This window comes from Vanessa tameamea, chromosome 7 (genome assembly GCF_037043105.1).
Source record: "Vanessa tameamea isolate UH-Manoa-2023 chromosome 7, ilVanTame1 primary haplotype, whole genome shotgun sequence".
NCBI lineage: Eukaryota > Metazoa > Arthropoda > Insecta > Lepidoptera > Nymphalidae > Vanessa > Vanessa tameamea.
This window is the reverse complement of record NC_087315.1, coordinates 3,921,517-3,945,891: the sequence shown is the minus strand read 5'-3', so window position 1 is coordinate 3,945,891 and position 24,375 is coordinate 3,921,517. Positions and strand designations below refer to the sequence as shown.

The 24,375-nt window shown below is 33.9% G+C and overlaps 5 protein-coding genes across 10 annotated transcripts in view; 3 read left to right on the top strand and 2 right to left on the bottom strand.

Moving 5' to 3' along the window:
• The window catches only part of LOC113401174 (UPF0389 protein GA21628), a 130,030-nt gene extending 122,430 nt beyond the window's left edge, over window positions 1-7,600 (bottom strand). For 2 of the 3 annotated variants that reach the window (XM_064215279.1, XM_064215278.1), the window contains exons 1-2: window positions 7,319-7,600; window positions 6,679-6,925 (exon numbers count right to left, since the gene is read on the bottom strand). In XM_064215279.1, coding sequence (XP_064071349.1) covers window positions 6,721-6,925; window positions 7,319-7,521 — 408 coding nt within the window. In that variant the 5' untranslated portion in view covers window positions 7,522-7,600 and the 3' untranslated portion in view covers window positions 6,679-6,720. Of the gene's footprint in view, window positions 1-6,611; window positions 6,926-7,318 lie in introns of those variants that run through there. The other variant, XM_026640985.2, reaches the window with a different exon arrangement.
• On the top strand, window positions 154-1,983 carry LOC113401131 (ATP synthase subunit beta, mitochondrial). Its single transcript, XM_026640879.2, has one exon. It carries the CDS (start codon window positions 275-277, stop codon window positions 1,820-1,822), a length of 1,548 nt encoding a protein of 515 aa, XP_026496664.1. The 5' UTR covers window positions 154-274; the 3' UTR covers window positions 1,823-1,983.
• The window catches only part of LOC113401172 (large ribosomal subunit protein eL24), a 424,188-nt gene continuing 402,630 nt past the window's right edge, over window positions 2,818-24,375 (bottom strand). For 2 of the 3 annotated variants that reach the window (XM_064215276.1, XM_064215277.1), the window contains exons 2-5: window positions 4,344-4,419; window positions 3,901-3,986; window positions 3,411-3,572; window positions 2,818-2,990 (exon numbers count right to left, since the gene is read on the bottom strand). In XM_064215276.1, the coding sequence (XP_064071346.1) occupies window positions 2,852-2,990; window positions 3,411-3,572; window positions 3,901-3,986; window positions 4,344-4,419 (463 nt within the window). In that variant the 3' untranslated portion in view covers window positions 2,818-2,851. Of the gene's footprint in view, window positions 2,991-3,410; window positions 3,573-3,900; window positions 3,987-4,343; window positions 4,420-4,541; window positions 4,676-24,375 lie in introns of those variants that run through there. The other variant, XM_026640982.2, reaches the window with a different exon arrangement.
• On the top strand, window positions 5,023-6,329 carry LOC113401173 (protein MIX23). Of its 2 annotated transcripts, none has more exons than XM_026640983.2 (3): window positions 5,023-5,119; window positions 5,298-5,570; window positions 6,154-6,329. In XM_026640983.2, exons 1-3 carry the CDS (start codon window positions 5,090-5,092, stop codon window positions 6,259-6,261), a joined length of 411 nt encoding a protein of 136 aa, XP_026496768.1. In that variant the 5' UTR covers window positions 5,023-5,089; the 3' UTR covers window positions 6,262-6,329. The 2 variants fall into 2 exon arrangements, with proteins under 2 accessions (XP_026496768.1, XP_026496769.1); XM_026640984.2 differs by having other exon boundaries at window positions 5,279-5,570.
• On the top strand, window positions 9,050-13,178 carry LOC113401171 (protein ST7 homolog). The gene is made up of 5 exons (XM_026640981.2): window positions 9,050-9,341; window positions 10,697-10,882; window positions 11,045-11,233; window positions 12,018-12,296; window positions 12,409-13,178. The coding sequence occupies exons 1-5, from the start codon at window positions 9,195-9,197 to the stop codon at window positions 13,012-13,014; spliced, it is 1,407 nt and encodes a 468-aa protein (XP_026496766.1). The 5' UTR covers window positions 9,050-9,194; the 3' UTR covers window positions 13,015-13,178.

The following is a 24,375-nucleotide window of genomic DNA, read 5'->3' as shown; positions in this document are numbered from 1 at the left end:
GTGGCAAACTTCTAGCTTTATTTCATTTCATAAAATAAATATTAGAAAATTATATGTATGTCTAAAACATACGAATCGATTATTACCATAAACAATTTATATCTGTGGAAACGGAAGTGTGAACCATGAATTAAAAAGTTATCACTGCAGTGAGCAGTCTACCTCTACACTATGGTCATTATTCCTCTTACGTAAACTTCGACAAGCACCGATTTTTCAAAAGAAGAAGATTTCGACTACTGTACATTCCTACGAAAACTTTTAAAAAACGAACATGTTTTCTACCGTTGGTAGAGCTGGTCTCTTGGCCACGAGGACGGTAGTTAACAACTCCTTAGCCGAGAAGACACCTTTGGTTGCCGGAGCCTTAGTGAATAAACGCGACTATGCAGCTAAAGCAGCAGCAGGGAAAGGTCAAGGTAAGGTGGTTGCTGTTATCGGTGCTGTCGTAGATGTACAGTTTGAGGATGATCTACCTCCCATCCTAAATGCTCTCGAGGTTCAGAACAGATCCCCTCGGCTCGTCCTTGAAGTGGCGCAGCACTTGGGTGAGAATACAGTACGTACCATTGCCATGGACGGTACAGAGGGTCTCATTCGTGGACAGGCTGTCCTCGACTCTGGCTCACCCATCCGTATTCCCGTTGGAGCTGAGACTCTCGGGCGTATCATCAACGTAATCGGAGAACCCATCGATGAGCGCGGTCCGATTCCCACCGACAAAACTGCCGCTATTCACGCCGAAGCGCCTGCGTTCGTCGACATGTCCGTAGAACAAGAGATTCTGGTAACAGGAATCAAAGTCGTAGATCTGCTTGCGCCTTACGCCAAGGGAGGTAAGATCGGTCTTTTCGGCGGTGCTGGTGTCGGCAAGACTGTACTTATTATGGAACTGATCAACAACGTAGCTAAGGCCCACGGTGGTTACTCTGTATTCGCTGGTGTAGGAGAACGCACTCGCGAAGGTAACGATTTATACCACGAGATGATTGAATCAGGTGTAATTTCCCTGAAGGACAAGACATCCAAAGTAGCGCTTGTGTACGGTCAGATGAACGAGCCCCCTGGCGCACGTGCTCGTGTCGCTCTCACAGGACTGACGGTTGCTGAATACTTCCGTGATCAGGAAGGACAAGATGTATTACTTTTCATTGATAACATTTTCAGATTCACTCAGGCTGGTTCAGAGGTATCCGCCTTGTTGGGTCGTATTCCCTCTGCTGTAGGTTACCAACCCACCCTCGCCACTGACATGGGTACTATGCAGGAACGTATTACCACCACCAAGAAGGGATCTATTACCTCAGTGCAGGCCATTTATGTACCAGCTGATGACTTGACTGACCCTGCCCCTGCCACTACTTTCGCTCACTTGGATGCTACAACTGTATTGTCTCGTGCTATTGCTGAACTGGGTATCTACCCTGCTGTAGATCCTCTCGACTCCACCTCACGTATCATGGACCCTAACATTATTGGTGCAGAGCACTACAATGTTGCACGTGGCGTTCAGAAAATTCTGCAAGATTACAAATCTCTACAGGACATTATCGCTATCTTGGGTATGGATGAGTTATCTGAAGAAGACAAGCTGACTGTAGCACGTGCACGTAAGATCCAGAGATTCCTCTCTCAACCCTTCCAAGTAGCTGAGGTTTTCACTGGTCATCCTGGAAAACTTGTACCTCTTGAGCAAACTATTAAGGGATTCTCTCAAATCCTTCAAGGAGAGTATGACCATTTACCTGAAGTTGCATTCTACATGGTTGGTCCAATTGAGGAAGTTGTTGCTAAAGCTGAAACTTTGGCCAAGAATGTATAAACCTTTCCCTAGAAATTATATTAGATGAGTAGTCATTTGGAAAACTCATGTTATTTATTATTACTCAAATACTACTGTATCTCAACACCCAATACAAAATGTAAAAATAATACATTCAATAACAGTGTACGGCAAACGACAAAATAAAAATTTACTACTAATTGACATTTTTTATTTTCTTTCTTGAATTACTTCTATCAGTAAGTTCAATTACTTAATTTTTAATATCAGTAGCTTGTAATATATACCTGAAAGCAACACAATTAGTTACTATTATAGCTCCTTGTTTTTCTAATATTATATAATGTTACATAATCTGATATATTTTACAGATATCCATTACTAGTTTTTATTTTTAAAATAGTAGTGACCTTGTAGTATGCAAAGAATTTTTATCATAAAACATATGTAATGAAACTACAAAATTTCAATTTTTATTTTGTTTTTAAAATGTGGTCAATGTTAAGTGAGTGTTATAACTTAAGAGTAATATACTTTATATGAAAGATTAATCTTGAGTTAGATATTTAAAAAAATATTATAGAAACAAGTTTCTTTCAACTTCTCAACCCTTAGTGGTTGTGTAAAATATCAAATTCTAACCACCATTGTAGAATCAAATTTTCGTTTCCCTTTTTTCAATAGTATATGTAAATTGTTAGAAAATAAAGTCGCCCCATTTTCAAAGCATAACCCATTTATTAAATTTAAATTAAAATGGAACCGTCCTCGTAACATAATTAGATCGAATATTAATATAATAATTATCAATACTGAATTTCGAAGTCTACAATTTTAATGATAAAATATTATTTTTATAATGTTAATTTGAGGTTAATCATATATATTTTAGGGGTATATTTTGTTACAGTATAGAAAAAGTGAATTATGATTGTAATTGAAAATTGAACATGTAATGCACAAATTACATAAACCTTAAACTTTCTTGGCAATTCATGTGTTAAGTGACATGATAATGTAATGAAACAAAAAAATGCTTTTTGTTTATTGTTTATTTAACAAAGGTTTTTATCGCTTTCCTCCAACACGTGGTGCAGCCTTCTGACTCACTTTAGCGGCTTTCGCTTTAGGAGCAGCCTTTGCTTTTGGTGCAGGAGCAGTGGTCTTCTTTGCTGCCTTTGTCGATTTCTTCTGCTCCTTTGCGGCCCTAATATAAAACAAATTTAATTACTTATTTATTTTTAAATAAAATGGTATTTAATTATAGTCATATTCATCATCAATACAATTAATTAATTGTTTAGCAAAGCAGATACCATAAACCTCTTAAAGTAAATACAAAAACAATTCTTATACAATTAAAGTTACTGACTACTTGTGTTTCAATTTGTATTCTGATAGATCAGGTATAAAATAATATCAGAAAGAGATATCTAAAATTTTAAATGAATAATATTAAATTAATTAATAGTTAACAGTTGATATGCATTTCCTTTACATAATTTACTCCTGTCATAAACTAATTTGAAATAACTTTACAACCAATATAAATATAGTATTAGGAGTATGCGTTAGTACATTAATATATGAATTAACAAAATAAATAGTATGGAAGACAGGGGCTTACTTAATAGCTTGTTCTCTTTGGGCTTTCCTGACTTCAGGTTTCATATTACGCTTGGCCATGATATCACTGAGGGAAGCACCGACAATAGCACGCTGGAACTTTTGTGTTCTCCTGGTGCGTTTCTTGGCCTGCTCTTCTTCTTGACCTTTCTTGAACTTGCGCCTGTAAAATGATTATAAGCTTATTATTTAATTCTGTAGAAAATGAAAATGGTTAAATATTATCAATGAATCAATTTTGGTTTTAATAAATTTTAATCTTTTTGATGTTATGTACACTTACGAGCAATGTAATCAATCTAAGTACTCATCAAATATTCTTAAGAGGGGAAGCTTGTACTCAAACATTGGTCAACAATTTCTGATAAGTTTTTACTATTTTCTATCACACTTTTTGACCATGTAAGATATTTACAATATTATTATATTTGAAATATTTCATTATTCTTAATAATTCAATTTAGATTAGTGAAAAAAAATATATAAATTACCTATACAACACAGTCCAGGTAACTTTACGAGGATTCCTCCTCATAAGATGTGCAGCTTCACATTTTGAGTTTAAGAATGTGAAGGTCTGAAAAACAATAAATTGAATTCAGTAAAAGTAAGTTGAGACGCAACATTAATAAAGCATACATGTATTTTACACATAAATGTTTTAATTGTTTGTAAGTTTAAATTAATATATATATTTAAAATATATTTGTCCGATACATAATTTGAGATAATAGCTATATTCGTTTTAAATTGGAGGAGGAGATATTATTACAACTGATTAATGAAACCTATATCTGAAAGTTGCGGTGAAATATTCTAACCTATTTGTCAAAACAATGCCTGAATTACTTTCAACAAGATCTATGTATTACACTGACACTAATTAATATGAAGTGCGAAAAGACTAATATTGAAAATAACAAATGTATTTTACCTTGCCATCCACCTTAACCATGGTTTTCCCATGGCCAGGATAAATCTTGTAACCACTGTAGGCACAAAGTCCGATCCTGCAAATAAAACACTCATCATAAAAACAAATCACTTCACCTCATTATTAATATAAATACGGTAAAAAACAAAATGGGATTTAATAGATTTAATAAAATACAAAATTATATGATAAACGTACTTCATTTTGACTTCTGTTACGAAAAGAAAGAATAGTTCAAGTGTTGTACAGATAATATTAAAAGTATCGATTCTTTTGTAACATTGATAGCGTAATCGATTTAAAAAATATATATAATAAGCTAACGGAGTAGATTTAACAAGTATGCCAGTTAAATATTTATTATTTTGTTGACATTAATATGATATTTAATAATTACTCTAATTGTAAAAAACTTAAATATTAATAATTCTATTTAATAATCGGGGAATTTGCAAAATTACCACAAAATATATAAGCCCCTAATTTATATATATTTAAATATCTTATTTGATCAATTTTAATTTTTATGGTCAGTAAAACAATTATGCGCTAAGTCGATTAGTATAAAAAAAATTATTTTTATTCGTACTACCTACTAATATACATTTTAATAATACAGCTAAGAATTAAATGAAAAGAAGTTTATACATTACACGTAGTGATGTGACTAATTTTTATCAATTATCTGTGGTTTTTATTTTTTAAATACTTTACTAGGTAACTAGGATTAACGATACGAATTAAAGATGATTTGTCCAGATTTTTTAGAATTTCAGGTTTGTTAAATAAATTCATGCCACAAAAATTGGATATTTATTCATAACATATTATATAGATATAGTTTTTAATATCAATTCCTATAACCTTAAAATAACCTAAAAAATTATAGTTTAATGGTCAACATTCATAATTTTGATATTTGTTTTTATTTGTAGGTGTTTTTGTTTCTTTCAGGATGTCTTGAAAAAGATGCGAGTGGTGGATGATAAAATAGTTTATACATTAAATACATCAATACCAACTGAATCATTCAAAACTAAAGTGGATGCATCATCGGTTTGCCATAATTTGTTTGATCAGATACAAAAAAGCCACAGTGAAAGAGAAATTGTTATAAAAAACTGCATTGTTGCAACGGCTGAAACTGTTAAGAAATTAAAGAGTGCAAAGGAAAGTTCACCTGATGACATAGATGTTATTAAAAATCTTAAAGCTGAACAAAGAAAGGTAGCAGTTTATAATTATTTTAAGTCTTCATTGTATTTAAAATAATATGATATCGAACATCATGACCAATATTATAACAACTGATATGAGGTGCTAGTTAGTTATTTTCACCTTTACTTCATATTTTTTTATGTTTTATTTGCATCTGATAGGATATATTTTTTAATGGTTATTTATTGTGTTCATGAATCCATTACCTAAGTCAGGGCTGTGCAAAGCACGGCCCGTGGCTTCCATTTGTGTGGCCCTCAACATGTATTTTATAATATGGATATGTAATAATTATGGATAATTCTGAAAGATGCTGCTTTTTGACCATCTGAACATTCTTAGACAAAATAATTGTTGAATTTAGTTAGCAACTATTTACAAAAATTTAAAATATATTTATATTTCTGCAGTACACCAATAAATGTAGTTTAATTGTAGTTAGTTAAATAGTAGTAATGTAAACAGCCCTGACTTAAGTTATTATATCCAGTTTTGCAAACAAAATAACATTAATAACTCATCATCATCATTCAGCTAGTCTGAATTTGTATAACTGATAAAGATGTTTTTAAAAGATTATTTTATTTTGCAGTTACGTCTCTTGCAAACTGAATTAAGTGTGGAGGAAGTTATCAAAGAAAAAACTACAAAGCTATTTACTGAGAAATGTAGAAGTTACTATAAACCAAATAATTTATGAAGACTGATAATCATGCATTTAAATGATGGGCTTTGTGTAAATAGCTATATAAATAGATTTTGAAACAATTAATTTTTTTTTATTTGCTTTTTGGGTAAACTACTACTAATATTATTTAACTTAGTACCTATAATCTACTTATCATCTCACAAATTTGAATAAAAATACACATTTGTATTATAAAAAAAAATCAGTGTCATATCTTTTTAAAGATATTTTTAATCTAAACCTTACCAATGAAAATTTATATTTATTGTGTTTATCAATAAGGAAAATTATCACAAATATTATAAATAAGAGATTGTGTGTAGATCAATTTCATATGAAATAAGATAAAAAGCGACTTATGCATTTAAAATTTATATTTTTCTACATAAGTTATATATTTCGTGTTAGTATCTCATAATTTACAGCAACCTATTGGGAGTAACAAAGCTTAAAAAATATTTTGTTCACAAATCATTTCTGAGCTTCTTGTTTCTTTTTGTAGTCTTCTTCATATTGTTTGTGCCAGTCTAAATTCATTTGTTGAACAGATTCACCTCTCTTTGCTGCAGCTTTACCAGACATTACAGCATATAAACTAGCAAGAATTGTAAGGAGTATTAGATAGTTTGATAGCTTAATTCTTGCTTGACTTCGAGTCCTCTCTAGTAAGTCTAATCTGAAATAACATATGTTTAGTTAAAATTGATTGTTAAAGGTAATTTACAGTACATCGTCAAACTGCAAGAAGTAAATACTTATTTGTTCAAAAAGCAATAAGTTACTATGTTGATTAATATTTTATAATTAACTTTACCAACACAGTACATGTTTTTTTTTCGAAATAACTATATATTATAAAGTATTGTGTGCATGATGGTGATACCATGCAGGACATTTCCCCAAATAAAATACCGAATTTTAACCCAACCCAATTAATTTATTTTTATTGTCCTTAACTTTTTTTTGTTGTTAATATATTCTTGCAGTAAGCCGACGAACATGTTATTTGTTGTAATCATATTTTTTTGTTAATTGCATAACATTTTAACGTCATTTTAAAGTTACATACGATACTTCTTTCGGTATTTCAGCCTTGCTTTTGTACTTTTTAGTCCAGACAAGAAGAAATTTTTGAAATTCATTTGGTCTATATCTTGCACCCATAGAATTTTCTCTGATCGTAGGCGGGTTAGTTCCAGCTTGAGGTGTACACATAAATCTTCTTAGTATATTTATCGAAGGTCTTATTCTAAAAAGGAGTAGCTTATCCATTTTTAATTATTTCGTCCAAAATCCCACAACCTTGAAAATGTTACGATAAAAGTAAAAATAAAATAAAAATAACCAATGCTGCCATTATGTATTTTTGAATTTCCCAATAACAAGATAATTCTATTATTTAAAATCTTTATTCATTATAGTTATATAAATTAATAAAATAAGTATTCATGATGTAACTAAAATAATATTTTTTCTATACATTGCATTAAATATGAATAAAACTTATTTTGTACTGTGTAGTAATACGATAAATAAAATAATCACTTAAACTTCGATCGAGAAATCGAAATCGAGTAGTAGTAAGTATTTTATTTATTTAAAAGACAAATATGACGATTTTTCTATCAAATTATTGATTAGCAACACTGCAATAGCAATTGCACCAGAGCTATCAAGTCCTAAAATAATATTATTTTAAAAATTATATTACTAGTAGTTTTATTTAAATTATCAATATTAATAGGAATAAAAAAAAATTAAGCAACTCATAGTGTGGTAAAATATCATAACTGTATAATAAACAATATTTTTATAACACCTTATTACTTATTTACCTAAAATAATTTATAGTTTAAATAATTGGCATATAATAAAATTTAAGTGATTAACACTTAAGCCAAGGAAAATTATCCACGCTGGCAGCCCTAAATTTGACAAATTGTATTTTCTTTACTCTTGTCATTTTTGGATAAGCAAAGACATAATATTACCATGAATGTATTTATCAAAACTATATGAAATAAAATATAATTTAGTAATATTATTATTTAGTTTTTATTTTAAGTATATATGCATATCAATTTTTAAAGTTTTTGTATAAACTCAATAAGATCAACTTAATAGACCTACTTTTTGGGAATATTTATCCAATTTACTGTCCAAACTAAATCTAATCTCTTGTAATTAATTTCGATCAACAATTCCATTATTGTTGATCGATAGTAATGACAAGTAATATACACTGCTTGGTTATTATATATACATAACAAATAACTTGACTAAAAAAATAATAATGTGCTGCGCTTTCCAATACCGTGGGCGTAATAAGTTCACAGAACGCTACTAATAGGTCAAAAATTAACCACTAACATTTCCACAACGACATCGGGATCAGTGGTTTTTATTTTTTAGTGAGAAAATTTAAAAATCTCTTAAGTTACTGAATATTACCGTGCATTGACAATACATATACTTTTTATTATCGTTTAAGTTTGATTTGTGAGAAATGGAATATGAAATGGAGTGAAATGAGGTGTAATTCTCAAATATTTCTTTCACATCATCGGTTAAGTGTCTTTTTCTTTTTCAATCAAAGAAACGTAATCAACTCTAACATATATTTCATATATATGGAAATTTAAACGAGTTAATATATTATACATAAATGATTAAGAAATTAGACAAAATAATATTATTCTTTATCATTAGTTCCTGTTATTGGCTGTACAGGTCCATACTTTTGTATATTCCTATAGGAAAAATAAAAAATATCAATTTCTAATGTCATAGTGTCACAGTGCCAATGCTGTCACATCTGACATTAGTTCTGAACATTTGTTTATTTATTTATACTAGTAATTAGTATGATTAACATAAAAGTGTTTTTTTAATATTTTTATGACCGATGTTGACGTGAACAGTGACGATTTAAAATAACTTTCAATATGATGTGGGATTCGTCAACCTTTTTGGGTGCATTAACGCCGAAGTTTTACGTAGCCTTAACCGGCACTTCATCTCTTATCTCCGGCTTGATACTAATATTCGAGTGGTGGTATTTTCGGAAATATGGCACTTCGTTTATAGAACAGGTACATCGAGTTTCAGCTTATATACTTAATTGATAAATTAATTTAAGAAAATTCCGAGGATAATATTTTACATTAGATTATTTCATGCTTCTAATAAGTTTTGTAATTTAGAGAGTCGTGTAATTCTTATTATATGTGAGTAACAAAATTCACATACTTACATATTTATTATATTCATTGTATTAAAACCTTAATGTTAATAATTCTTATGTGAATAAATCCATTGTATTGACATTAAAATAACATAATATAAGAATTATAATTAAATGTTTTATAACATCTACATATTAAAAAGGAATTAGAATTAAATAAAATAATATTTGAAAGTGTGCAGCTAAACTTTCATAAAACCTTAATTTGAATAACTCTTTTGTTTACTTTTGTATTTTTAAATTATAAGAACATAATAAATTTTATTTGATCCAGACTTTTTTCATGATAATCATGGTTTTATATTCTATTAAAAGGGCTTATCATAAACTGTCTTGTCTGTCTACAAATATATTAGATAGAAAAACTATTAAAGGTAACCAAAATAAGAATATCACAGCATCAAAAACCCTAAAAATATAATTTTGAATTATCAAAATAAATTACCTTGACCATGTATGTATTTTAAAGTACTTCTGTTAAACGTATATCAATGTTTTCTTTTTTATATAAATAAATAAAGACTAATGTGATTTACACAAAAATTTTTTTGAGTAAGTGCACAGTTTTCAGTTAAACAGTTTTAGTTTAGTTAGTTAGTAAGGCATTTAATCAATTGCAGCTGTTAGTTTAAATTGGAATTTTTCAGGTGATTGAGTTGAAAGTTACATACCTATTTGGTGTTGGTGATAATATATTTAAATTAATGTTCAAAAAAATATATTTGGTTTAGCCGAGTTGAAATAAATTTCATACTATTATATATGCAATTTTAGGTTAATAAGAGTTTATAATTTATATGTGTGCTTAATGTCAATTTAAGAAAATGCTCTATAAATTTTTTTGGATACAATAGTTGATACATATAGTCATAAAAAAATAATTCTTTTAATAAAATCTTATTTTAATTTTGTTTTAAATGTATTCAACTACAGCTCTTACACTTCAAAGAGATACTTAAAAAAAAAAGTAGAAAACACCAGGAAAAAAGATATGATTCCATTATATGTATAGAATATAGATATATATTTTGTAGTTTGACTGACACAATCTCATATTGTCTTTACAAAAGACTGTTTATAAATTCTAGATAGCTTGAATGATAGTGAATTTGTGATGTTTACAATCTATTTTAGAATTCCACTTCACTTTTCTCCAATTTTCTACTGTTACCCATAGAAAGAAACTGTACTATATGTTATCAGGTGTCACTTACACACCTGGGTCCATGGCTTGGTGGAAATGGCGCTCAGGGCACAGAGCCAGAGGGCGGCGATTGCAAAGTGTGGCGCAACCCTATGTCGCTTTTACGCGGCGCGGAGTACGGTCGGCTATGGAGCGCCGCGCGTCGGGCTCCGCTTACCTATTATGACATGAATCTTTCCGCCCAGGTCTCAATTTTATTTTGTTATATTAAGTATTGCTAACTAGTTAAACTGTAGAACTTAAAACCTTGTCGAACAATCGGTTTTTTTATTTAAGTTCAGGGTATTTCTCGAATATATCACTCATAAAATTTTACTGGTTGATTTTTAATAATTACGTTGGTACAGGAGCACCAAGCGTGGTTCGGTAGTGGCGGAGGAGGCGCAGGGGGCGCGGACGAGGCTTTGGCACGCGCGTGGCGTGAGCGTGAGCCCGCGACGCGGGTTGCGTGTGCGCGCGCCGCTCTCGCGCTACGACCCGATTGCGCCGCTGCGTTACTGTTGCTTGCAGAGGAGGATGCGCCTACCGTACTTGAAGTATGATATTTGTATTAACTTTTAAAACAGTGCAATAAATTAGTACAAGTACAAAATGAGAGGGATGGGGTACTATGTTTTTTTTTTAGCATTAGCAGCCTGTAAATTTCCCACTGCTGGGCTAAAGGCCTCCTCTCCCTTTGAGGAGAAGGTTTGGAGCATATTCCACCACGCTGCTCCAATGCGGATTGGCGGAATACACATGTGGCAGAATTTCGTTGAAATTAGACACATGCAGGTTTCCTCACGATGTTTTCCTTTACCGCCGAGCACGAGATGAATTATAAACACAAATTAAGTGTATGAAAATTCAGTAGTGCCTGCCTGGGCTTGAACCCGAAATCATCGGTTAAGATGCACGCGTTCTAACCACTGGGTCATCTCGGCTCTAATTGTCTTATATATGTATTAATTGATAATAAACATATCCGATAGTTTCGGTTATGGAGCTCCATAATAATCCTGGTCTATTCGCCAAGATCAACGTGAAAAAAGAGACCACAAAAGTAATTTTTTATAGTAAGCATCGTGACGCCATCTACGGCGTAACGCGACCGAACTCGTTTCTAGGAGAACACAGACTAATTAGAATAAAATGTTGATCGAGACAAATTGTAGTGATCGTCGATGTAAGCTCTATCTGCATTTTGTTGCTAAGAAAGTTTTTGTGTTTATGTTAGTTGATTAATGGTAAAACTATGTATGAAAGATCAAAATTTTTACTTATAAGTTCTTATTACAGTAAAAAAGGAGCTGTTGCTTAAGAGAGCAGTCAATTTCGTAGGCGGAGCGTGTACTGAGGCGGGCCTGGCGCGCGGGTGAGGCGGCATGGCGAGCGCTGGCAGCGGCGGGCGCGGCCGGCGCGGCGCGGCGCGAGGCAGCCGTCCTCGCACACGTCAAGCGGCGCGCCGCCATGTGTGCGCGTCGGCTCGGTCGCCTGCGCGACGCCGCGCGCCTATTCCGTGAGCTGGCGCGAGATGCGCCCCCCGCGCTGCACGCGCTTGCTCTACACGAGAACCTTATCGAGGTGCTGCTTGAGCAGCGCGCCTACGCAGATGTGCAGGTAACCAATCTAACGTTTGGAGAGTCTTAATATGTATATTATTTCAATTGGTGCGTACGTGTTCGTAATGTACGTATAAGTTATACGTAACGTGTTATCGTAATCGGCCCAGGCGGTGCTGGCCCGGTATGATGATGTGGGGTTGCCGAGGTCAGCCACGGTGTGCTACACGGCAGCACTGCTGCGGGCGCGGGCCGCCAGTCCGTCGGCGGGTGCGGGGGCGCGTGCGCACGCCGAAGCGGTAGCGCTCGAGGCTATCCGCCGTGCTATCGAGTTCAACCCACACGTTCCCGAATACCTGCTGGAACTGCGGCCGCTGACGCTGCCGCCAGAGCACGTGCTCAAACGCGGTGACAGCGAGGCTGTCGCGTATGCATTTTGGCATCTTCGTCACTGGCGTGCTGCGGACGGCGCGCTGCGGCTGCTGGGCGCGGCGTGGGCGGCGGCAGAGCGGGAGGGTGCGGACGCGGGCGTGGGGCGCGCCGGGGCCTGCCTGCAATGCGCGGACCGCGAGCTGTTGCCGGCGCACCACACGCTGTCAGTATTCCCGCGGCGGAGAGCGCCGGCTCTGCTTCCGTTGGCTGCGGCGCTGTGCGCGGCGACGGCGCTGCTGGCGTTGCTGGCGCACCGCTGGCCGGCGGCGGCGGCGCAGGCGGCGCGGGCTGCTGCGCAGGCGCTCGACCCGCGGCCGCTGCTGCGCCTCCTCACCGCTATTTGAGAGCCCTCTCCGCGTTTATATATTAAATTATTACCTAATAGTTATATGTGTTACGTTCGTGCGTAATTTATTTATTTTCGTGTCGTATTAAGTATTTAGTCTTTAACAAGATACTGTAAGCTCAATAAAGGACATTAACAATAAATTTCTATTATTTTGACAAACTCAACTGATTTTTTCTTTCTATGTTATCGTTATTTGACGATGTTGTATTATTTGCTATTTTTTTTAATTGGCAAAAGTTTTGTAATGACAACCGTCATTACAAAACTATTACTTACAATTTAATTTAATTTACACTTTATTATTTTTAAAACAAAATAATAACAAAAAACGAATTTCTGAATACATTACCAAAACTAAGATTACTCCTTTAAAACAAAATTCGAATTTGTCTATTTTGGAATTAATGAATCCCAAGTATTATGCATATACTTAAAACCCGTAATTTCGTTTTTGTTCTTACGCGTTATCAAAGAAGATTTAACCTAAACAGATGATTTAATATCCGGTAAAGATATAATTTTTGTTACTTGAAAGTAATGTTCTATAAATATGAGCTTCAAATCATTAAGGTTTCCTAGAACGTATACAAAATTAAGCAGACAAATGCAAGTTGATTTAAAAGTAGTTTGAAATTTCCCCCTGCTGGGCCTCCTCTCCCTTTGAGGAGAAGGTTTGAAGCATACTCCACCACGCTGCTCCAATGCGGGTTGGTGGATTCACATGTGGCAGAATTTCGTTAAAATTAGCCACATGCAGGATTCCTCACGATGTTTTCCTTCACCGCCAAGCACGAGATGAATTATAAACACAAATTAAGCACATGAAAATTCAGTGATGCTTGCCTGGGCTTTGAACCCGCAATCATCGGTTAAGATGCACGCGTTCAAACCACTGGGCCATCTCGGTTAGAATGTGTGTTTGTTATCAATTTAAAAAAAATAAAGTTAAATCTGTGAGTCGACTATTAAGACCCAATGTCCAACTAGTTTATTGAGCAACTTTTGATTATTGATGTGATATTTGGTTAAGAAAAATTAATAGAATAATTAATTATTTATGTTTTCGTTACTCGATACAGCGCATATTGATTTTAGGTTAAACAATACATCCTTAACAAGCTTGTGCCCCACTAAGAGTAGGAGACCTTAAACAATTGATCCGTGATTGTGAATTTATCAGAGTAACGCTTGCTCATTCGATTTTGTATTCTCGTTTCGAGTTGATACTAAACTCATATAATAAAATCGATTTTTAAAAGATATATGAGCATATTTGTTTGTACGTCAATTTCATCTAGAATTCGTTGGCAATCTTACACAGAATCAAGAAATCATAAATCGAAATATACTAACAATCAAGTAGGCTTTTACAAGCACTTTTGAATCGTCATTTAACAAACTATATTAAGTGATTATCGTCTTTACCAAAAGGGCAATTATTACTCGCGGCCCGTGCACAGAGTTCTCAACGTCAAGGAGCCCCTGAAAGATTTATACTGTTTTTTTTTGTAATTTACTGTCGGTGCGTGGCGATATTGACTAAGTTCAAAGAACGAAAAGGCACATTGAGCGAATAAACTCACAACGTGGTGTGTTGGTTGTATTGCTTCTATAGTCAAATTAATCTTCCGCGATTATAGTTTTAAACGTAATGAAAAGCTTGTTAAAATATTTTTTTATAAATATAGATTAGGTAGGCAGGATGAGCATACATATGTGCTACCTGATGGTTAGTAATCACCAACACCCATATACATTAGAGGTGTAAGAAATATTAATTATTCCTTAGATAGCCTATTGGCTACTAACCTTGGCACTAACCTTGGCAGCTAAGATGTGCCTGTAGTTACGCTGACTCACTCACCTTTCAAACCGTAATACAGTTCGTAGTATCGCATATTGGTAGTAGAATTAATGATGAGTGGGTGGTATATAGACGGGTTTACCAAGCTACCACCACGTAAACTTTACCAGATTGATTAAAATCTGCTATAAATATTTCTTCTTACTATTCCTTTATTTTGTATAATCGATTCACACTTTACAGTGAATGGTATTTGTGTCACGAAACGAATGTATTGTAGTCTGTTGTTAATTTTAGCCCGTTATTTGGTTTCGGTGGTAATAGTCTACGATATAATAATCTTAGAATAACTTACAGTTATCCTTTTAAGAAAAAACAACAGCAGTTTAAAAGCTAAGAGTGTTTTTGCAAAAAACTATTGTAATAAGCTCGCCTCGGATAAGAAGTAATGCCATTCCTATCAGAGCGGGAACGGCTGATTATTATACTAGTCTTTCGTGATGCTATCATTCAATATTACAGCCATTACAGGCTGATCAAGTCCACAGCCAATTCAACGCCTCAAGTCTACGCCGTGAGTTTGCCTGCTCCTGTACGTGTGGTATCCATATGTTATAGAAAAAAATACACTTCACTAAATGTTTTGAACCAATTACGAACATAACGCCAAATATATTCCAAATAAACGCATACGAATTTCAAAACAATATCAAATAATTCATTTAACAGAAGAGTTAAAGTCGAATTTAAAAACTCTTTTGAATACATCTTGCATGTAGGTGAAACTGTCTATCATTATTATTACCATGATACATTTGCAAAAATGAAATAAATAAGTAAACTTTTTGTTTTAATAAAATTATATTGAATACCTAAATGACCTGGGCGTGTGATTTAGTCTTGATCGTCTCGAGACCGCGTGCAACAGGCGGCAACCTGATTAGAAGCTGATGTTGTTCGCCGTAGTACGTTGACTTTTCAGCTCTGTAAGTCTGTACGAGTGAGTCGCATGCCCGAGCATCGGTCCGCTATTCGCTCGTCTCGCCGGCATCCACTCTCGGGCGGCAGTCTCGCGGCACACGCTAGCCGTGGTAGTCGTTGTCGATGTCAATCTGTTCTGAGTTTGAGTACCCGGCAATTACAAAAGTTTCGGGAGCGTGGACTTATTTAAGTTATTGTCACTTTTAAAAGTTTATATTTTGGGTTTGAAGCACAAAAAATATTTTACAAGTTAAACGAAATATACATATATCGTATTTAAAGTTTAGAAGGAAATAAGTTTAAAAAAATATTGAAGTGTAATTTTCTGATAGGACGATACATAAAACTATTTTAATTGCATCAAATACATTAAGGATTGAATTAAACTATAACTTGCAAAGTAATTTTAGTTATAAAAATGAGTGAAGAAGGTAAAGAACTTCGTAGAGAGTGTCGGATGAGCGTGTAGCACGAACGTGCGTGCGGGCCGGATGCGGGTGCGCGGGCGCGATGGCGGCGCGCCGCCTCGTGCTCAACGGGCTGACGGCGGAGGTGGCGGGCGAGACAAATACGGAACATGCAGAGCACGCGGAGCACGTGCAACTCACGGAGCACGAGCATGCTCGATGCGAAAACCCTATCTCAGCGCCCGCCTCGCCAGAGTTCTATCACGAGCTCGAATTATATCGACAGCTGCTCGCACTGCCTGCCGAGCGCCCGCCGCGGCGCCGTTCTCGCACGCCCGACCCACCACCGCCGGTGAGCGCTGTTCGCGGTAAGTTTGGGAGTAGTTCACAACTTGACTTTTTATTATTAGAGTTATAAATGACGGTTTTTGTATTGGACGGGCGTAAAAAACTGGCGACATTTCTTAATTAAAAATACTTAAAAAACCGGCTAAATAAAAGGATATATTTTAGTTTTATACACTTATGCTTTTGTTTAGTCTACTCCCAAGAAACTGTAAAGTCCGTCAAACTGCTGGGCAAAATGAGGTGAGTCCTATAAGGTTTTGGAGCTGATTCCACCTGCTTGATTTCCTCACGATGTTTTGCTTCGGGTAAGAGATAAATTATATTTTCAAAAAACTTTATGTATTTTTGTTTGGTATATATTTTTTAATTTATTTCTATTAGAGCTTTAAGGCTAAGTCTTCAATAACAAGTAAAAACTATTAGTAGAAGAAAAGGTGTAATAAGCACTTTGTAGTTACACATACTGGAGTTGTGACAGGTTTAGTATTGTTTGTATTAGATGTGGTATCCCGTCGTTGCCGAACGCCGGCTCCGCGCATGTCCGCGCGCGCCGCACCACGAGCGCCGCGTGCGCCTCTGCTGCCCGTCTCCAGACCTGCAAAGGTAAGCTTTACTCTTATCTCATCTATATTCCAGTTATAAATTAATTCTATTATTTATATTAGATAAAAAAAACAGTATCTGTAACGTAAAAGAAAGCCATTTTTATATGTCTTTAACACTTCTCGCTACGACTGAAATAAATTTAGAAGAGACGAAGAATCAGAAAATTAAATGTAAACGAGTGCTCTTTACCAAACGTTCACATTCTTTTACCCTAAAGCTGTGTTCCAGATAAGAGCAAGGCAGTATGCTAATCGCTACAATTAGCGTAGTTTGTAAAACTCTTACAGAATATTGTCGAAGTTTCTAAAGATGATTTGAAAGTTGTAGTTGAAAGTGCTTGATAGAGTCTGACACTAAGATTCACGTCTGCAATTATTCGCAATGAATCGGATATATTTATGTTGAATAAAATAATTGTACATTATAGTTATGCCATAGCACCCGAGCCACAGTCGTAACTTAAAGTAAAAGACAAAAGTGGAGTATCAGTCGTCTACTCTAATACAGCTTGGAGGAAAGCTTCATTAAGTGCTTGCTAGACTAACTTACTGTCATAGTGTTTAAGAATGTGTAAGTAGTTTTCTAAGTAAACCTTTTACCTAACATAGTAAAGTATTTATTTATAAATGATAACTTATCCTTGATCGTCAGATTCCGTTTTTCTGATTTGAAAACCAAATTTAATCAGACCATTAAAAATTGTTATAATTTATTATATTAGAGCAACCCAGGCCAATCGGAATTCTAGTAATTTAACATTTCATTCGTTCTACCTGTCGTATAAGGAGGTTTTACGCATGCGGCGCCTTTCTCCCCTGACGTAAAACGTTGCTAAACGAAAGATAATAATCTATCCATTAAATTTCCTCACAAGCCGTCCCGAGTGTTCCGCGGGAAATGTAGATATTTTAAATTTATGTCATATTATGTGCTTTTACGAATATTTCAGTTCAGATAAGCGAACGCTAATTTCCTTTATAAGCTTTCGCACCGTACGGCCCCGTCATTTATCATTCTTATATCATTATGAATGAGATGTAACATTCGAAATTTAAATTTTATATTTAATTTAATATATTTTGTTAATGTATGTGTAACTAATTTAATAATCAAAAACAAACTAGATATGTGTACACGGGTACAATAAGGGCCTACGTAAAACTTTATATTTACAAATATACAATGAAAATATCGTGTGGCTTAGGGTCTTCGCTGGGCTAAGCAGAGCACCTCATCAAAGTTTCAACGTAATTGTATGAATGGTTGGCGAGCCGAGATGGCCCTATAAAACGCGTGCATCTTAACCGATGATTGTGGGTTCAAACCCAGGCAAACACCGCTGAATACAAAAAGAAGAGACAGGATAAAGACGTCTGTTTACTCCAATTTTGTCTATTGTACGCCGCGCAAAAGAACTTCGTTCCAATATATTGTTTTATTAATAGCCTGTACATTGCCCATTGCTGGGCTAAGGCCTCCTCTCCCTTTGAGGAGAAGGTTTGGAGCATGTTCCACCACGCTGCTCCATTGCGGGTTGGTGGATACACATGTGGCAGAATTTCGTTGAAATTAGACACATGCAGGTTTCCTCACGGTGTTTTCCTTCACCGCCGAGCACGAGATGATTAATAAACACAAAACTATGTGGTGAAACATAGTTTTCAAAAGATCGCGTAGATTACGTAGCCAACTGCCTCGCTACGCTCGTAGTAGCTAGCTCGTAGCACAGCTACGTGAACGCAAATAACGAACGTTTCGCTTTAGTGATAATTGAAATGTGTGTCAATATTGAGTGGTGATATGCATTATGAGTTCTGTTGGTATGTAGTTATTAATAATATTTGTTATTCTAACTAAGTCAAACATGTTCACAAAACCAGAAATTGCTGTAATTATTATTGACGTACTAATATTATTTAAACACGCACATTTATGTCTTCGTGTAAACTGCGTATACGCTGTGGCAACATGTACTCGAAATTTATTTTTATTTACACTAATTATACAAAGGTTGAACATAAATTATATGGCGCAAATGAAGTAGACCAAAATCATATAACGATAACAAGAGAATATATACATAATATATAAACTTAAATACAATCATATTAAAGATTTTATTTATATAAAATAAAACATGAACCCGAATCAAGATAAAAGTAAACATTGCATTAAAGTAGTTATTAAATATATAATTAATTAATATTCAGGCATTTATTTGAAACATACTTATAAATGCTTTTTCTTAAATTATCCTAGAAAATTCATATACATTTATTTACTATACGTTTATATACGTAATATTAACTCAAGACTAGTTCTAAATTCAACTTATTTTGTTGAAATTGAATCATAAAAAATATTAAACATTCGAGTGTATATAAAGCATTAGAAATGCCAGCTAGATATAAAATTTAGTTTTATTTTTATTGCAAATATGTTTTATGATAAAATACGAAAAGAAGCAGATTTGTGCTTAAGGATATACTTTATATGTTGAAGCCACGGGTGCACCGTCCTTGTTTGTTCGATGTCGTTTCTAGAACAAATGCGAGAACCTTTTGTCTTGTAACTAACCATATCCGGTATTAAGCAAATAGATTGTTTTAATGTCTCCTCTTTGCACACATATGTATTTAATACGATTTGGATAACGGCTACTAAATATGATAGAAGTCATTTCTATCATATTTATTAAGGTTAACAATACAATCTGAAATAAAAACAAATCAATTAGACTCTTATGATGATTAAATAACTGATGTTTATTAGTGTTAATACAGTTTATAGATAACTTCAAACTTTACTTAAACCAACTCAAGCTAGTTAGAACAATTTACTTTGAGATCACCATGACGTACAATAAGTTGGGGTCTTTGTACGTCATTGGCCGTATGTTATCATAAAATAAATAATAAGTTAAATAAAATGATAACAGAAATGTCACGATAATTTTGAGATAGCGCGCGTTTCGAGTTGCGAAATTGCCAAGTGTATTATACTAACTTACAAATAAATAAATATATTTTTGAATACAGGTAAGTTTAATAAAAAATATTTTATATTCGTTGTCTAGTGTACCGACTTCACGGTCGGAGTCCCGGCAGGGTGCTCGGGAAGAGGACTAGTTAACATGAATATTCATTAATGTTCACTCTGCGAGAGGTATGACTTATATATCCAGAATTCGAGGAGCAGAACGAGATTCTTAAATTATTATTTAACTGATAATGTTTTGAAAAGCTGAGTGTGACGTACTAATGGTTATATTAGAATAAATTAGTGGTAGGGTTATATGCCAACCCGTCTTAGTAGGTACCATTCATCATATATTCAACCGCCAAACAACAGTACTTAGTATTGTTGTGTTTCGGTTAGAAGGGTGAGTGAACTAGTGTCACTACAGTCACAAGGGATCTCATCTCAGTTCCCAAGGTTGAAGGCGCATTGGCAAAGTAAGGAATGGTTAAAATTTCTTTCCGCGCCAATGTCTATGTCGCATCTAGTGGTGATCACTGACTATAAGATTATCCATTAGCCCGTCCGCCTATGTTATATCTCTTCAAGAGGCAGACATGAGCAAATTATATAGCACCGCTTTTTAAATATTTATGCGTTTTTTTATTACTGAAGCGTTTTTAATTTATTTGTAATTAACAATACAGATGCTACATAGGAGACAGTTTTTCTGTGGTCTTTCACGATGTCAATGAACTAATTCAGGTCTGCCAAATTAAAAAAAAACCTTTGAAATATCTTACTACAAAAGTCAGAGTTCTTAATATCGGCCTTTCCGATTTTCGTTTTCAAAAGGTATCTGAACATCAGTGTAGGGACTATAACGATGCATTTGATTGGAATATCATTACAGCGTTGTACGATGTATCCAATATATAGCACCAATTCATACCAACGATTTATTTCTGCATGATAACAAGGTTAATATTACATTACAATAAAATTAAGATAAACAGTTAAATTTAATATATTATTATTCGTAATTAGAGGTATAGCAATATATCGTTACGATGCACACACGTGACAACTCAAGAGCAAATAATACTGAACCTCTTTATTTAAAAAATACAAGGCGATGTCTATTGAAAATACATCGACTACCATAGCGGTGGCCCACGTGGCGCTTAAGGAATCTTTTGACACTATTATCATTACTAAAAATATCACGTGCTAATAAGAATTTTGTTTTCCAGCTCACCAGCCATTTCTACCGATTCATTAATCAAGTATGAACATCAAAATATTTTTGAATATGTACATACATACTTGCCACCATTCCACGCGGTCAAGATATATACAGTAACTATTTTTAATTCATATTTGTATATATTTAAGCACTTAATGTTATTAATTCTTATGTTAATAAATGATTTACAATTTTACAGATCTTAATAATAGCAGCCAGTTTACTTTCTTTCACACTAAATCATGGCATACATTGATAATATAAGGTTTGAGTACAAAAGCTTAATAGTTTTATAAAAAAGTGGAGCGCGGTATTGCTTAAATACAGGTACCAATACTATTTTATTAATGTATTATTATACAAGTGGTAATAAAATGAATGTTAGTTTGCATTAATCGCGCGCTTGTGACAACAGTAAGCCCTCAGCATTCTCTCGGGATGCGCGAACTGTTTTATGACCTCGGCTAAGCCGGTGCAAACGCGACTAAGCATTGAAAGCATTGTATGAAACAATGCGATTTAAAAACTAACTTTTGTTTTGTTCTGTTTAATCATATTTTTATGAATACAGTTTTCACTGTTCTCATAATATGTCATATATAGTACGTGTTGTAAGAGACGTCTAAAGATTTTTTTAGGTTTAACCACCAACTCACATATAACATATTCATACAGTGGGAAACCAACCCACCAGTAAAAGCATTCCGAAGGACCGTAGGCGTCAGATAGATGACTGGCCGTAAAGGTCTAAGAAATCCTTTCAATGCGAAACACAATATACGACCCCAAAAATGGCATTAGCGAAGCGAGTAATCATGATTATAATATGCTTTATTTTTTTCAAAACCAGATTCGTACAAAAAATTAAAAGGTTTCCAGAGGATGACGAAAGTTAGTGCTTAACAAAAGAATTACGAGTAGCGGAATTGTCAATTAAGTACGGTTTTAAAGGCTCTATTTAGAGCGCAGGTCTCAAGGGATGCGGGGTGCGGGGTGGATCCATTTACGCGATAATTTCCCGCTTTGTACGCGTTTCATGTATAGCGAGCTAACTTTAACACCGCCTCGAGACCACGTACAAGGAAATCATAGCAATTGTCGAACTGGTACGACATTAAAAACATTTGAACTTATTTAACATATTGTATAGATTGAGTTACACAGATGTGTAGCAATAATATCATAACATTAGTACTGATGCTAAATGTGTTGAGACGATTTGAAGATATTCGTGTAAAATTTTATATCTTGCACTGAGTTAACGGCAATTATGGATCGATTATATAAGCTGTACTAATCTTATAAGTATGAAAGTAATGACGTCTATGTATTTATAATAAATCACAGAACCGATTTCTATATCTTTAATTTAAATATGCATTATTATTAGTAAATAAATGTTTTTAAAATAGCGCGATGGTAGATTGTGTATGTTCATCTTGTTATAGATATTAATTACATTTCAAAAATAAATCTTTAAGCTGGCTCATAGTTGTTAATATTCTATGGTGAATTATTGTATATATGTATACAAATTTATTTCGTTTATCTTTGTAATAGCTATAAAGATTCCATTTAAAATTTCTATTTATTAGGTAAAAAAAAACTTTTTTTTTTTAATCTAAAAAAGTTTTTTTCATACGTAATTAGTAGGTAGAATTTTTTTCAACGTCGGAGTTCTATTTTAAAAATGTTCTTGAAATTACGTGCACAGAACTCAGAATCAATAAATATCTGGTATTAGAAAAATATTCTCTCTACCTATTCCAGTTTATCATACTAATATTGTGTGTAACTTTTGTTTGTTCGTTTATTCAGGATTCACACAAAAACTATTAATCTAATGATGAACTTTCATATTATTTTAGTTTTTAGTTTCGGGACAAAAATTGGTTATGTTAGGTATTGATATGTTAGTATTATTTGAGACATAATTAAAAATTGTTGGTCCCAGCCTTCAAAGCGCTGTCGAACCAGTATATACCAGTATAACAGATATAAAAATAACTTTGTAACAGACATTTGTTGGTCTCCATAATGTTTACAGTAAAATCACCTAGACAACTTACAGTAAACATTTTTATATTTAAAGAAGGGAGGAAAATATCGAGGATTGTTTAGTTTAATTTACTTTGACAAGGATTTATATATGTTGTGCAAATTTAACTAAATAATCCTCGATATTTTCCCCCCCTTCTTTGAATATAAAAATGTTTACTGTTTACTTTTTAATATATTATTTTAAAAACTTTAAAATGATATGGACGGTTTAAAAAAGTGCGTGGAAACGAGAGCCGTGTTACATGAGGCATTAGTAGTTGCATAGTATGGACGAATCGATCGGGGATCGTATCTATATCTCATTGGTTAAAAAAAATTTCGTGATATCCGTGCGAAGACTGTACTGGGAACTAGTACATTATAAAAGCATTCGGGATAATTGGAGATTAGGCTAATAATTTAATTAGTCGAATGTCCGAGCAACGGAGCGAGGTTAACGGTTATGGCGGACGAAGAGCGTGGAATACTTTGTAAAACGAAACAATAGAGTCAACCTTTAAATGATTGGGAGGGCGGAAAATGAAATTTGACTTTTTTATTTATTCGTATAGTATAATTTCGTAACAATATTGATATAATTAAACTTTATGTAGCTATTTTCATACTTTTCGCTCGTTATATATAGGCATAAAAAAGTAGCTCATTTCCTTCCGGTTTAAGCGTACTTCATACCAAATTTCATCACATCAAAACAAAAGAAGAAAAGATGAGAAGAAAGAGCAACAGCAACAAAGTAACTCTGTCTGTCATTCACAGACTTTTAGAGTTACTTTTGCATTTATAATATTAGTATAGATATTTGAATGAAATTAATGTCTTGGAAATAGGTTGCATCGTACGTACGCATGGGAAGATGTTTTTCTTATGTCAAGTTTCAACAGATAATGTTTTGTTTTTATAATAGTGTGACATATAAAAGAAAATTGTTAATTTTTTTCTCATAAT

Bases quoted from the DNA above. Each gene is read 5' to 3' on its own strand.
- LOC113401173 (XM_026640983.2), top strand. From the start codon at position 5,090: ATGATTTGTCCAGATTTTTTAGAATTTCAG. The intron at 5,120-5,297 runs GTTTGTTAAATA...TGTTTCTTTCAG, and splicing joins CAGATTTTTTAGAATTTCAG to GATGTCTTGAAAAAGATGCG. The intron at 5,571-6,153 runs GTAGCAGTTTAT...TTTATTTTGCAG, and splicing joins TTAAAGCTGAACAAAGAAAG to TTACGTCTCTTGCAAACTGA.
- LOC113401131 (XM_026640879.2), top strand. From the start codon at position 275: ATGTTTTCTACCGTTGGTAGAGCTGGTCTCTTGGCCACGAGGACGGTA.
- LOC113401171 (XM_026640981.2), top strand. From the start codon at position 9,195: ATGATGTGGGATTCGTCAACCTTTTTGGGTGCATTAACGCCGAAGTTT. The intron at 10,883-11,044 runs GTCTCAATTTTA...ACGTTGGTACAG, and splicing joins ACATGAATCTTTCCGCCCAG to GAGCACCAAGCGTGGTTCGG. The intron at 11,234-12,017 runs GTATGATATTTG...TCAATTTCGTAG, and splicing joins ATGCGCCTACCGTACTTGAA to GCGGAGCGTGTACTGAGGCG.